Genomic DNA, 12,198 nt, shown 5'->3' on the forward strand with positions numbered 1-12,198 from the left:
ATAGCGCTTTACATACAACACAGTCTTGCCTGATCTAGCTTCGTGCGTGTTCTCAGTCGTCTCCTCGTGGCACTTCTTCCTGTATGAGTTTGACCAGCTGAACACGCATCTCTGTTGTGTCGTCGCCCCGAAGCGTATCCGACACGAACCTCGCCGTGACTTGATACTGGAGCTACCCAAGCGCATCAGCACGTCGCGCGATGTGAATGCTCCGAGGCGGCGTACCATCTCGAGCGCGCCGCGTATGACGCCGCAGAGCACATTGGAGAACCACAAGCCCTCACTTGCAGGCGTGCCATCTGTCTCCGAAGCAGGCGTGCCGTACGCATCGTCTGGCAACTCGACAAATTCCGCTAACGGGTTCTCGTCGAAAGTGAGGGCAAACTCGCGCAGGTCTGGATTCGGGTTATGCGATATGTTGGGCACAATATTGAGGAACGCCTTGAAGCCGACCTGTTGATTACATCAGCCCGTGCATGATCGTCCCAGCGAGCTTGTACCTTAGCGAGCGTCTCGCCTACTTCTCGAAAGTCTTGACAGCGTCCAATGGCCGTCCGAGCGAGAAAGTCCTCGACGAGTCTCGTGCCCATGTTGTAGCCCCTGCGAGCAACATGAGCGCAAAGTGAGGCTTGCGAGATGGGCGTACATCTTGTCGAGCTGTTCGTTGACTGCGCCGTAGTCCTCATAGTCCTTGACGAGTTGAACGACCAGGGAGCCATAGGTCATCGCGAAGAGCTCTGCATTCTGATGGCACAGATGACTCATCAGCCCAGCAAGGTCACAGAGGACGTCTGCGCTGACAATCTTGTCTGTCCGCTTCCATATGTCTTCGCCCAGTGCTTTGGTCTTGGCCGCCATGGAGACGATGCTGATGCGACGTGGCAGCACAAGCGCGAGCGCGTAGAAATGACAGCGACTTGCTCGAGCTTGCAGGCAGCGTCATGCCCAAGATCAAGGCGAGTGCCAGCTCGACTGGTGCCGCAAATCACTGCTGACATGCTCTACTTGGCTAGACCTCACGCACGAGGGCGCCGCCGGAAGGCTTTGAAGAGATTGAGAGCGTGCTGGACGAGTATGCACGACGGATGAGAGACGTCGAGAGCGAGTCACACGAGGGCAAACGGAAGGCAGAGTCGACATGGCCCATCATGCGTATCAACCACACTCGGTCGAGGTACATCTACGACCTCTACTACAAACGCGAAGCGATCAGCAAGGAGCTCTACGACTGGCTCCTCAAGGAAAAGTACGCAGACGCAACGTCAGTCTCCCGCCGCCCCTCGTTACGACTCTCAGGTACTGACAGAGATCATGGCAGATTGATCGCAAAGTGGAAGAGGTCGGGCTACGAGAACCTGTGCTGCGCGAGATGCGTGCAGAGTAGAGATATGAACTATGCCGGTTCGACGTGTATCTGTCGAGTGCCCAAGGCAGCACTCAAGGAGGGCACAGTAGTAGAATGCAACTTTTGCGGTACGTCCCGTCACACTATGTCCAGACCGCCGAGCTGACGCAGCAAGACAGGCTGTCGAGGATGCGCATCAGGCGATTAGGCCTAGGACGCGCAAAAGAGCAAGCACAGCACATGTTGTATGTATTACAGCCCGTTACAACACCTATGCAAGAGCTACAGGCTCAGAAGCGGACGCCAAGATCTTCAGTACACCTTGCCCAGCCTCTTCCTTTGCTGCCAGAATCTCTATGATTCGGTCTTGCAAAGCAGATTCGTTTGTCTTCTTGATCGTCTCGACGTCTTTGATCAGATTGGCATGCCTGCTCACTGCATGAGGTATGCTACTGAATGCAAGCTGCACAACGTACTCGTTCTCGAGCGTTTGAAGCTTCTGTTCGAGCGCAAGCTTGCCGGTGGCAATGTGATGCTTCAGATTATTGACCTGCCACTGCACGCTCTCGATAGCTTGTAGCGTCTTTGTCATCTCGCTGGTCGTAGACTGTCCACACAGTCATTACCAACAGCGCTTGAGCTGTCAAAATCCCGGCGCACCTCTTTGACGTCTTGAAGATCCCGCTGCAGCAACTCATACTCGGCATCTGCGCGGTAATTCAGATCTGCCAGCTGATCGAGCTGTTCCGAGATGGCCGTCGTCTTTGGCTCGAGTGCAGCCGTTTGTGTAGTGAACGACAATCTCTGGTCAATCGTGTCTTGACGGAGTTTCGTTAACACGGGCCGAATGACAGTCGTACAGTTTGGCACAATCTCGTTTGCATCGCTCGCCGATCCGTTGAGCTCCTGACGGAAGTCGATATGGGCGAGGTGCTCAGGCGGAATGGGCAAAAGACTGAGATGAGTCAATTTGGAGGTGTAATCCTGAATCAGCTTCTCTGCTCGAACGAAGAGCTTCGTTTGCGCGAGCTCGGCCTCATAGGCATCTTGAGAAGCTTTGGCGTGACGCTGCTCGGTCTGCCTTTTGTCTTCCGCCAGCTTCTCTTGCTCCGAGAAGATGTCAAGCGCCTCTTGCTCCGAGATGCCTTGACTGGCTACTTGTCGTGCCAATTCCTCTCTTTCCTCGCGTGACCGCCGTTCTCCTTCCTCTGACGATGGGTAGGGGAGTTCAGCGTACGCAGCTGAGACCGCATCACCACCGACCTGCTGCTGCGCGCGCTGCTTCCTTGTCCACAATCTCTGTTGCAAATTTATCGACTTTGCGACTCAGATCATCGCGATATTGCTTCATCTTCTCGAGATCCTTCTTCAGTTGCTGACTTTCCAGCTGCAGCTTGTCCACTTTGGGCTGCTCGCATCCGTCAGCACGGCACCACAGTCCGGTCGCAGACTTACTGCTGCGGCTAGCTCAGAGGCTTCACTCGTTTGCAGCCTCTCGATCGACTCTGTCAAGACTGCGATACTTTCTCTGCCCTGCTCCATGTACGCCTCTGTGGACCTGGCTAGCATCAGCTCTGCTGTGAGCATACGCCACAGAAACAGACCAAAGCGCGATTCGAGCTGCTGCTTGTAGGGCTCGAGATCGTACTGGTCGCTTGCCAGGAAGAGAGGGTATGCTCTCTGCAGATACTCGTGCCAGAATTCAAGCTTGGCTTGCGGCCGATCGAGTAGTACAAAATGCTGGGATCTGTCCTCTCCGCCTGCAAGATTGGATGTATCACCCGAAGACTGTCTTGCTTCGGCTATGAGGTCATCGACATGAGCCGGATTGATGACAAGCTCGGGATAGCCTCCAAAAGCGGCTTCTCTCCCCTGTGGCCTTGCGTCAGTCGTGCACTTGCACGAAGACAGCAGACTGACTCGGATAGTCTTGATAATCCAATCGAGAAGACCGAGCATCATCGGCCAGACATGCATAGCAGCGGGAGCTTGCAGATGGCTCTTGCTAAAAGGCTCTGCAAATGGATAGCCTGATCCTTTGATGATGTAGACTGCCTCGTCCTCCCATTTGACACCGTTTGCGGAGCCAGTCTTCATACCCTTGTGCCATTCATGAGTCGTATGAAAGTGTGCTGCAGGAGTGGAGGGTAGCGTCGATGGGTCGTAGATCGACCAGATGAAGCGAAAGATATCCCAGAAATCTCTGGAAGTCGGGCCAGTGAGCATCTTGAGCGAGACCTTGTTCATATGCTCGTAGTTGCGTTCTTGCAGAAAGTTGTACACGTCACTCTCGATGCGTCTCCTGGCTTGCACGGAACGCAGGTCTCGCGTATCTCTTGCCGGCTTGCCGCTATTGAGGAAAGCTTGCAAGCCGCCAGGATGACCCATCAGCCCGAGCGGCAATCCGTTCGGTCCGAGCGCGCCTGCTACACTAGCATGGTACGGTGATGCTGCACCTGACATCGAAGCACGGCCATAGCCCTCAGGAGCGATAGATGATCTGCGCATCTTGCCTCCGCTCGGTTGATGAAACGGCTGCGAAGGGGCGAGTGACTGTCTGTGTGCGCTTGCGTTCGGCATCGAGCCACTCGCCGCCATGGACTGTCGCCGTACGCTGCATTGCGCGTCAGCAGAGTGCTTGCAAAGAGCGTGCGCCAACGGGAGTACCTCGGGGGTGCATAAGCGCCATAAGAGCTCGATGAAGCGTGTTGAGGCGCTGAAGGAGGCGCCATTGAGCTCATACGCTGCTTCTTCTGCGTCGGATCCCCAGGAGGGGCCATACTGGGCCTCGACATGGCGTGTAGCTGCCCGCGGCGGAGGCCTTCGTTGGCTCAAGGCCGACGCGTCGATCTCCCAAGAGTGGCGGCACGTGTCGAATATCAACACGAGCGGAGCGTGTGAAAGAGTTCGGGGCGTCTTTCGTCCGACTGACTGGGTCGACAGAGACGATTGAGTGTTTGTCGTGGACAGTCTCGATCATCAAGAGCGAGCCAAGCGCTCGTCATCGACTACGCCCGAGCGACAGGACACACCCCTGAATGCGCGCTCGCTAGAGCTCGAGCTGGATCTGTTTTCAAGCTTGGGCTCGACCTGCGAGCGTTTGACGCCGGACACAGCCAGCATGCAGGCCACGACCGATGGCGGTGATGCACCGGAGCAAAGCGATACCTTCACACGGCCACACGTCGCGCTTGCTCGCCCTCGACCGCCAAGACGAACGACGACGAACAGTACTCTTCGAGCTGATGCACGTCCTTCTACGCCTCTCATGGCCCGACAAGATCGAGAGGGGGCAAGGGAGCGTAGTCTGGACTCACCGATGATTGTCACTAGCGAGCGAGACCAAGTCAGGCACGACCTTGGTCTAGACACGGCAACCGTCGAGCTCATCAATGCTGCGTGAGTGCTTCTGCAACTCTGTACCTCATAGCAGGCTGATGATCCTTGCCATTCGCTTGCTTCTGCCCGTGTTTCTTGCATGCCGTTGTGTCGCATGACAAAGCTCCGTCGCGCTCGAGCCTTCACCCACTCATCACGACTCAGACCCAGTCACACCAAGGGCAGACACGTCTCGCGCACTACACGCAGGCGCAAGTGGTCACTCAGATCCAACGCAAGACGATCCGCCCGTCATGCAGGACTGGATAGGCGGCAAGACGCGAGAAGAGCTTGAGGGGTTACTCCTCGAAGCCGACAGAGTCATACGCATGCGAGAACAAGGCAGGCCACCTTCCATCTCAAGCGTGTGCGAGTGTCTGATCCGGCAAGCTGCACAGAGCTCATCATATCTGCATCGATCGGCAAGTCTTTGCTTGACAATAATGCAGATCTCAAAGCAAAACACGATGCATTGCTCAATAAGATCACATCAGCTCCTTCGAGCCAGGCAGGCACACTCAGCGGTCGCTCGACATCGCTCTCACATACCACAGAGACCGGCCTGACCTCTCCCTCGAAGCGACAATTCGGCACGGAAATCGATACAAACGTCATCGTCAATGCCTTTACCCACTCACAACCATCCGCAAAGTCCGAGCGGGATCCCCAGGAAGACCCACTTGCCACGCCACTCTCACGTACCAGTCAAAGCCGTTACGTCTCACGCAAGCCTAGCCACATCAGTCTACGGTCAAATGCGTCCGATCCGTACGGTGTACCCATTTCGCCTTCATCATCATCCACACCCGGTCATATCAGGATACTACCCACTTCACCTTCTGCGCTCAACAAGCTGTCTGAGGACAACGACGAGCTGGCGCACAAGTTGGAGGAGCTCGAAGCAGAGACTCATAAAGCCGATCTGATGGGACGCAAGAAGCTCCGTCGACTTGACAAGGAACTTGCAAATCTGAAGCGCGAGCTCGAAGAAGCGCTCGAGAAGAACGATGAACTCGAAACTCAGCTGCACAAGAAGCAGACCACCTCGACGCAGCCACTCAAAGCGCTGTCAAAGGCAGTCTCGACAGAATCACTTGGATCGGCCACTTCCGCCCATTCACTCGCGCGTCATTTTGAGCTCAAGATGTCAGAAGCGCAACCCGATCATACCAAAGCTCGTTCTATCGATGCTGGCGCCCGTGCTCTGGCCACGACGCCTGACCGACAATCGCCTGTTTCATGGCAAGCAACAGCATCAGGGCGGGCGATGTTAGCCGAGGCTGCCGCTGCCGCTTCTCCTCTTCGCCAGCCGAGCTTCAGTCATATTATCAAGACGCCAAGGAGCAGAGCAACATCGAGCGCATCTGTTCGTCCGTCGGAAGCAGCCACCAATCCAGAGGAACAAGCGATCGTCAAGCAGCTTATGGCAAAAATCGCAGAACTGCAAGACACCAACAAGGAGATTGCATCTCAGCGACTCGATCTTGACGAGCGACTACAAAGGGCGCAAGTCGAAATGGAAGGCGCGCGTGCACGCTACGACGAGCTAGAGGATGAGCTGCGCAGGGCAGATCAGCAGCGTCAGATCGAGCCGGTTCGACATTTGCCGCTCGCTCTGTCATACAGTCAGGTGTGTGGACTGCACAAATATGACACGTAAGCTGATGGCCCAAATGTGATCGTTAGCCTGGCACGCCTGTTGCGAACCTGACTGAGCTGCCACAACGCCGCGCGCTCGGCAACCTCGCTATGCTTCAACGCACAAAGCTGCCCTATCTTCGCAATGGCCAAGACATCCGCTCGACGCCTGTCACGCCCAACGACGTGGCCGAAGTCGACGGCGAGTCACACAAGAGCTTCTTTCGACGTGGATCCTGGGATACTGCAGCAGAACACGAGGATGTGATGGACGTCATCGAACGGCAAGAAAAGGCAGCCTCTGCTCGCGATGCAGCGGTCCATCTACGTCAGACAAGCCATGGCAGTACTTCTGCGATTCAGTATGACTCAGACAATGATGAAGACGCTCGAGTTCCGCCAATATCGCAGAACCTTGCTCTCGAGCTCGGCTGGGAGGATGGCAAGCTGGTCATCACACGAACGAGCTCAGAGGTCTCCAGCCTGCACGAAATCGCTAGTCGCCATCGTCCAGAGACTCGTCTCGCCAACTGGAACGATCTGGACGATGGCAGGCTGTGTGCTCCTGACGATCTCATTCCACATGGCGGCCTTCGCGATTCCTCTTGTCCTGACGAGAATGCCTACGCTGCCATTGAAAAGGCCAGCTCGAGTGTGCCGATCGTCTGGCATGATGATCGCGGCTTCGGTGGAGCAGATGTGCACGATCAACGGCAGTTCAGTAACATCGGACGAAGCGCTTCCGGTCAGTCGTGGATTTATGAGGACGAAGAAGCGACAGAAGGTCCGGATCCGTGGGAAGGCTCTGACTATCCTGGACTCGAAAGTGCCGATGCCGTCAAGGAGCGCCGGGAAATGGAAGCACGCGAGCGACATCGAAAGCGACGACTGAGGCAGATAGCTGCAGAGAGCTCGAGCAGTGCTTTCTCAGGCTCTGACGATGGCCTGGACAATGCGACGACGCCATCGACCTCTATTCACAGCCATCTGGTGGACGAAGAGATGAAGCAGACGAACGGCAGCCGTAGACGTCAAGCTCTCCGACGACTCGGACTGAATGTCCCTGCAGGCAAAGGTTCTGTGCAACGTCAGCTCGTGGCGTATGCCGGCCGACTGCTGAATGATGGCGAAGACGACGAAGAGCCGTTTGATCACATCCGCGCGGACGAGCATGACAATGTCCAGGCTGGCCAGCGCGGAGCAGATTACTACCCTGTTTCGTTCCTTGCTCGCTATCACCCTCGCACGGTCGCAGCACGTGTCAAGTATACGACGACGAGTTACGTTCATTTCTGTCTCGACTGGATGAAGCTCTTCATCATCCTCGGCATCGCCATCTTCGTGACCGTTTATCGAGGGCCAGCTAAAGTGCTCGCTATCCCAGAGCGACGAGCGTATCGACGCAGAACAAACCGAAAGCGCATCCAATAGAAATGATACCCTCATACATGTACCATGTCAGATCCGTGTTCGACTAGACTGACACCAGCACATCATTCATCCGACAACATGCATAGAGGTTACTGTGGGAACATGATCTCTCATACACTCGCAAAGTCGAGTCGCTTGTGTGAGTCTGTAGGGTCCGCGAACGGGTCGTCTTCGTCGTCGTCATCTTCCTGTACTTGGTCTTGGTCGTCGTGATCTTCGAGTAGGCTGTTCCCACGCTGTCCTTCGTATGCTTCGTACGCCCGATGACTTGAGCTTGCTTGCGGCGCGTCATCTTGAGAGTGAACGCTGCCTTCTGACGAGTCGTAGTCCGAGTAATCCGAGAGCGAACCTTGGCCGTAGCTCGATTCGGGGCCCGTCTTGCTGGGTCGCATGGGGTCTTGTAAGCCAGCTGCGTCACCATCGTCGAATACGAGATCCTCGAGGTCAGGATGAGCTCGTCTCAGTCGGTTTGCGCGCTCGATCTCGAAGCGTTGACGTTCCTGAATCTTGTCGACTTCCGTGTCAACCGTCAAAGCTGAGAAGGACCTCAAGAGATCGGGTCGCGTGGCGGCAATATTTGGGCCAGCACTTCTTATCCGATTCGCTGCATCTTGGACGTCTTCATCGTCTGAATCGAGATCGACTGGCTTGTTCATCCGATCGTACAGCTGAAGTGCAGCGATGATCTGCTCGTTCGTCTTGAGCAGCATGCCCACGTACTCTCCTTCGACTGCAGCAGACGATGATGAGTTGACAGATCAGGCAGAGGCAGTGAACCAACCATCGGTTTCGATCAGTTGAGTATATCGTACGATCGCCTTTCGACTTGTCTTTGCCTTTTCCAGATACGTCTGTACTTTGGCATTGGCGCTGAGTGTCTCGCGTTCTCTATTGACGTGTTGCAAAGCGTTGACGAGACTGCTTTTCAGATAAGCGCTACATTCCACACAAGGGCCGTGACTTGCTTGTTGCTTGCTTGTGATGCCTGGGCGACTGCCTGCATGATATTTGGCTTCTCCTGTACTCCCGTATGTGCGTAAGCAGCGCATGCTGCTCATCGAACCTGGACGTGCCTTTTCAAAGTCGAACATGATGCGTTTGCCCTTTGTGTTCCTCAGCTTGAGCCTGTCCTTCTGTTCCTTTGCCCTCAGCTTCGCTTGCTCTTTGTCGCTCCTCTCGCTCGCTTTCAGCTGTTGCCGGAGCCGGGCTTCTTCCTCAGCGCGCGCCTGTTGCTCCGCATAGGCTTTCGAGGCCGCATTGCGTTTCGCGGCTTGGTTTCCACCGCAAGCTTCCCATAGGCCGGCGACGAGATGCATGGAAGGATCGCCCTTGAATGATCGATGCCAAGACGCGAGGACGGACATGAGCTTGCGCTTGACGGTGTCGTCCGTCATGGGATCGCCGACCATGACCTTTAGACGGTCAACAAGCCTCTCATTGGCAAATGTTGCTAAGCAGTAGAGTAGGATGTCAGCTCGGGAGCAAGCCGAAGGTCCTCAGAGCTGACTCTGAAAGCGGGTGCCGCAGTTTTCTACGAGGGCCTTGAGGATGGTCAGGGATCTCAGCTGACGGTGGACATTGCCATACTTGAGCTTCTTGCGTATCGCTCTGGATGCCTCCGTAGGACCAGTCGACTGCAGATTGATCGACTCCACGAGCTCGGGTATGCCATCGTACTCCTCTATCTCGTATCTCTCGCTGCAGAGCCGCTCTATCCAGTCGCTCACCGCAGAGAAAGGTTTCTCGCCTGACAGCGCCTTTGTCGCTGATGCGTACAGCTGCACTAGCTGTGAGCTTTGTTCAATCAGTCGTCCACACTTGAACGCACCTTTGCAGCCGCCATTGCTGTCATCAGGGAGCAAGATGTATGGAGCAGCTAAGCGCTAATCAATTGGACGCGCTTTCGTGTTACGTCACATGCACAAAGGCCGCAACTTGCATTTCCGCGGCTCAGAGACTACAATCCAGCCGGAGCACTCTCCTGCAGAGGAGCAGCTTGCTTGCCAACCGGCTGCCCGCTGAACTTACTCCGTAGCTGGGCGTAGCGTTTGCGCTGAGCGACTGACACGCTCGGCGAGACCTTGTCGAGCGCCTCGTCAAGATGAGCTGCCCGTACAAGGACTTGTAGGTCCGTCTGAGAAGCGAGCGGCAGCTTGAGAACCTCGCGTAGTGCAAGACTGCATGCCTCCCGAACGAGTGCGCTGAGGTCCGCGCCCGAGAAGCCGTCGCAGCGCGCATCGACAGCGACGGCTGCAAGATCAACGTCACTGGCAAAGGGCGTCTTGGTCGACTGAGCTCGGATGATGTCCTCGCGTTCGGCAGGCGTAGGCAGATCAACATAGAGCAATTTGTCCAGCCGGCCGGGTCTGACCATGGCGGGATCGATCATGTCTGGACGATTGGTCGCGCCAACGACAAAGACTTGCTTTCGTGGCTCGAGGCCGTCTAGTTCGGTGAGGAGGGTATTGACCACCCGCGCAGATGATTCAGACTATGCGAAGGGAGCCAAAGTCAGACATATTCGACCGACTGAGTGAGTGCCATGCGCACCAGATTGTCATCCCGTCGAGGCACTAACGCATCGAGCTCATCAAAAAAAACGACGCAAGGCGAAGACGCGCGCGCTCTTGCAAAAACTTGCCTAACCGCTCGCTCGCTCTCGCCTACATACTACAGCATACTTGCCTGTCAGCACTCAGGATCACTCAGTGACAATACGCGCACCTTGTTGAGCAGCTCTGGTCCTCTGACGGAAATAAAGTTTGCAGCGGACTCGTTGGCAACAGCTTTGGCCAGCAGAGTCTTGCCGCACCCGGGAGGACCCCACAGAAGGACACCGCAAGGCGTGGCGATACCTAAGGAGGCAAAGAGCTCCGGCCGCTTGATGGGTTGAACAATTGCCATCTTGAGCTCCTCACGTATCTCGCTGAGCGCGCCGACATCAGACCAGGAAACATCCGGGACAGTCGTGAATCCTTCACGCTTTGACGATGGCTGGACTTGTAGCAGCGCCTGCTGAAAGTCCGCATGGGAGATATGAAGTGGCTCAAGCTGACTGTCAGTGAGCGGCTCTGGATGCGCTTGCAGAAAGGCAGAAATGGCGAGAAGCTGCAGAGACGGCGGCATGGACGTGAATGGCCCAGTGATGATCTCCGTAGCATCACCAGAGGAGGTCTGTGCGTCTACGAGCATGCTGTCGCCATTGACATGTCCACTCGTAGCCTTAAGATCCTCGAATATGCGCTTGACTGCGATAATACCAGCAGCGCCTGCCAGAGCTTCGAGATCTGCTCCGACATAGCCCGGCGTAGACTTGGCCAGCGCGCGAAAGTCAAAGTCGCCAGCCAGTCTGAGCTTGGAAGAGACGACGCGCAGGATCTGCTTTCGCGCATTCTCATCTGGCACGCCCATGACGATCTCATGGTCGAATCGTCCTGCTCTACGCAAAGCAGTATCGAGGCTATCAGGTCTGTTTGTAGCGCCTATGATGAGAACGGGCTTGTTGTCCGTCTTTTCCCAGGATAGGTCATCCATGCAAGTCAGTAGCTGAGCAACGATGCGCCGTTCCATCTCTCGCGCTGCATTCTCTCTCTTTGGTGTGATGGCGTCAATCTCGTCTATGAAGAGTATGCAGGGCGCGAGACTGGCAGCTTCTTCGAACGTATCTCTGATCGCGCGCTCCGATTCGCCGGACATGCCGGACACGACCGACGGCGCAGAGATATTGAGGAAAGGTACGCCTAGCTCCTGTGATCGCCTTCCTCTTGAGCGCCACTCGAGCGCTGAACGACAAAGCAACCCACCCCTGCGATGGCACCTGCCAGCATTGTCTTGCCGCACCCAGGTGGTCCACAGAGCAGGACACCTGTGGGCGGCCTGACGCCAGTATGTAAGTAAATCTCTGGATGACACAGCGGCATGGCAACAAGCTCGAGTATCTGTTCTATCGCTGTCGTGACTCCGCCGAGATCTCTGAGTCGTGTGGCAGGCGGATCATGAGCTTTCTGCTTTCCATTCGTCGTTGCTTTGTACGCTCTCACTCTCTTGCGCTCGGCTGCTGGCGAGTCTTGACCAGCAGGCTTCGCTGCGTCCGTCTGACGCAGTTTGCGCTTGGAAGTCGACGCATCTGATCGGATGACAGGCTCTTGAGGCGATGCCAAAAGCTGAGCAGTTTGAGCAGAATCCGAATTTGGCGTGCTTGCGCCGGTGTCAGTCTTAAGGTCCGCGACCATGTCTGGCGTCAGTGTACTGTTTAGATTGAAGGCTTTGCGTCGCATTGAGCCAGAGATCTGCTGGTTCAGCAGATTAGCAGCCATCACTGCATCACTAGCGGGCGAATGTCAGAAAAAAAGGAGACAGCCCAAATTGCAGAGACGCGCTCGATTGAAGCAAAGAGCATTCGCACT

General features: G+C 55.8%; 5 protein-coding genes across 5 annotated transcripts; 2 read left to right on the forward strand and 3 right to left on the reverse strand.

The window, feature by feature from the left end:
* Positions 1–52: 52 nt before the first annotated feature.
* On the reverse strand, positions 53–858 carry L969DRAFT_14616 (uncharacterized protein; the record flags this gene model as incomplete). The annotated part of the gene is made up of 5 exons (XM_014714909.1): positions 53–172; positions 226–453; positions 501–600; positions 647–744; positions 802–858. 5 exons carry the CDS (start codon positions 856–858, stop codon positions 53–55), a joined length of 603 nt encoding a protein of 200 aa, XP_014570395.1.
* A 43-nt stretch (positions 859–901) lies between these two features.
* On the forward strand, positions 902–1,618 carry L969DRAFT_84272 (uncharacterized protein). Its single transcript, XM_014715545.1, has 4 exons — positions 902–956; positions 1,014–1,261; positions 1,319–1,473; positions 1,525–1,618. Exons 1-4 carry the CDS (start codon positions 942–944, stop codon positions 1,551–1,553), a joined length of 447 nt encoding a protein of 148 aa, XP_014571031.1. The 5' UTR covers positions 902–941; the 3' UTR covers positions 1,554–1,618.
* On the reverse strand, positions 1,564–4,192 carry L969DRAFT_149758 (uncharacterized protein). Its single transcript, XM_014715546.1, has 7 exons — positions 4,013–4,192; positions 3,266–3,959; positions 2,950–3,217; positions 2,801–2,895; positions 2,609–2,753; positions 2,006–2,553; positions 1,564–1,952 (listed from the first exon to the last, which is right to left on the reverse strand). Exons 1-7 carry the CDS (start codon positions 4,138–4,140, stop codon positions 1,617–1,619), a joined length of 2,214 nt encoding a protein of 737 aa, XP_014571032.1. The 5' UTR covers positions 4,141–4,192; the 3' UTR covers positions 1,564–1,616.
* A 274-nt stretch (positions 4,193–4,466) lies between these two features.
* L969DRAFT_91862 (uncharacterized protein) lies at positions 4,467–7,792 on the forward strand (the record flags this gene model as incomplete). Its single annotated transcript, XM_014715547.1, has 4 exons — positions 4,467–4,744; positions 4,848–5,065; positions 5,122–6,353; positions 6,410–7,792. The coding sequence occupies 4 exons, from the start codon at positions 4,467–4,469 to the stop codon at positions 7,790–7,792; spliced, it is 3,111 nt and encodes a 1,036-aa protein (XP_014571033.1).
* Positions 7,793–7,902: 110 nt separating this feature from the next.
* Positions 7,903–12,108, reverse strand: L969DRAFT_14620 (uncharacterized protein; the record flags this gene model as incomplete). Its single annotated transcript, XM_014714910.1, has 9 exons — positions 7,903–8,522; positions 8,574–8,810; positions 8,856–9,242; positions 9,300–9,570; positions 9,621–9,637; positions 9,821–10,283; positions 10,343–10,462; positions 10,517–11,539; positions 11,596–12,108. The coding sequence occupies 9 exons, from the start codon at positions 12,106–12,108 to the stop codon at positions 7,903–7,905; spliced, it is 3,651 nt and encodes a 1,216-aa protein (XP_014570396.1).
* Positions 12,109–12,198: the final 90 nt, after the last annotated feature.

Source organism: Mixia osmundae, assembly GCF_000708205.1.
Source record: "Mixia osmundae IAM 14324 unplaced genomic scaffold scaffold_1, whole genome shotgun sequence".
NCBI classification, from domain to species: Eukaryota; Fungi; Basidiomycota; class Mixiomycetes; order Mixiales; family Mixiaceae; genus Mixia; species Mixia osmundae.

Excerpts from the sequence above, each read along its gene's own strand:
- L969DRAFT_84272 (XM_014715545.1), top strand. Across the intron at positions 1,262-1,318 it reads GAAAAGTACGCAGACGCAAC|ATTGATCGCAAAGTGGAAGA; the intron begins GTCAGTCTCCCG and ends AGATCATGGCAG. Across the intron at positions 1,474-1,524 it reads AGTAGAATGCAACTTTTGCG|GCTGTCGAGGATGCGCATCA; the intron begins GTACGTCCCGTC and ends GCAGCAAGACAG.
- L969DRAFT_149758 (XM_014715546.1), bottom strand. The coding sequence starts at position 4,140 with ATGTCGAGGCCCAGTATGGCCCCTCCTGGGGATCCGACGCAGAAGAAG. Across the intron at positions 3,960-4,012 it reads GGCGCTTATGCACCCCCGAG|CGTACGGCGACAGTCCATGG; the intron begins GTACTCCCGTTG and ends CGCGCAATGCAG. Across the intron at positions 2,554-2,608 it reads AGCAGCGCGCGCAGCAGCAG|AGGAAGGAGAACGGCGGTCA; the intron begins GTCGGTGGTGAT and ends ACCCATCGTCAG.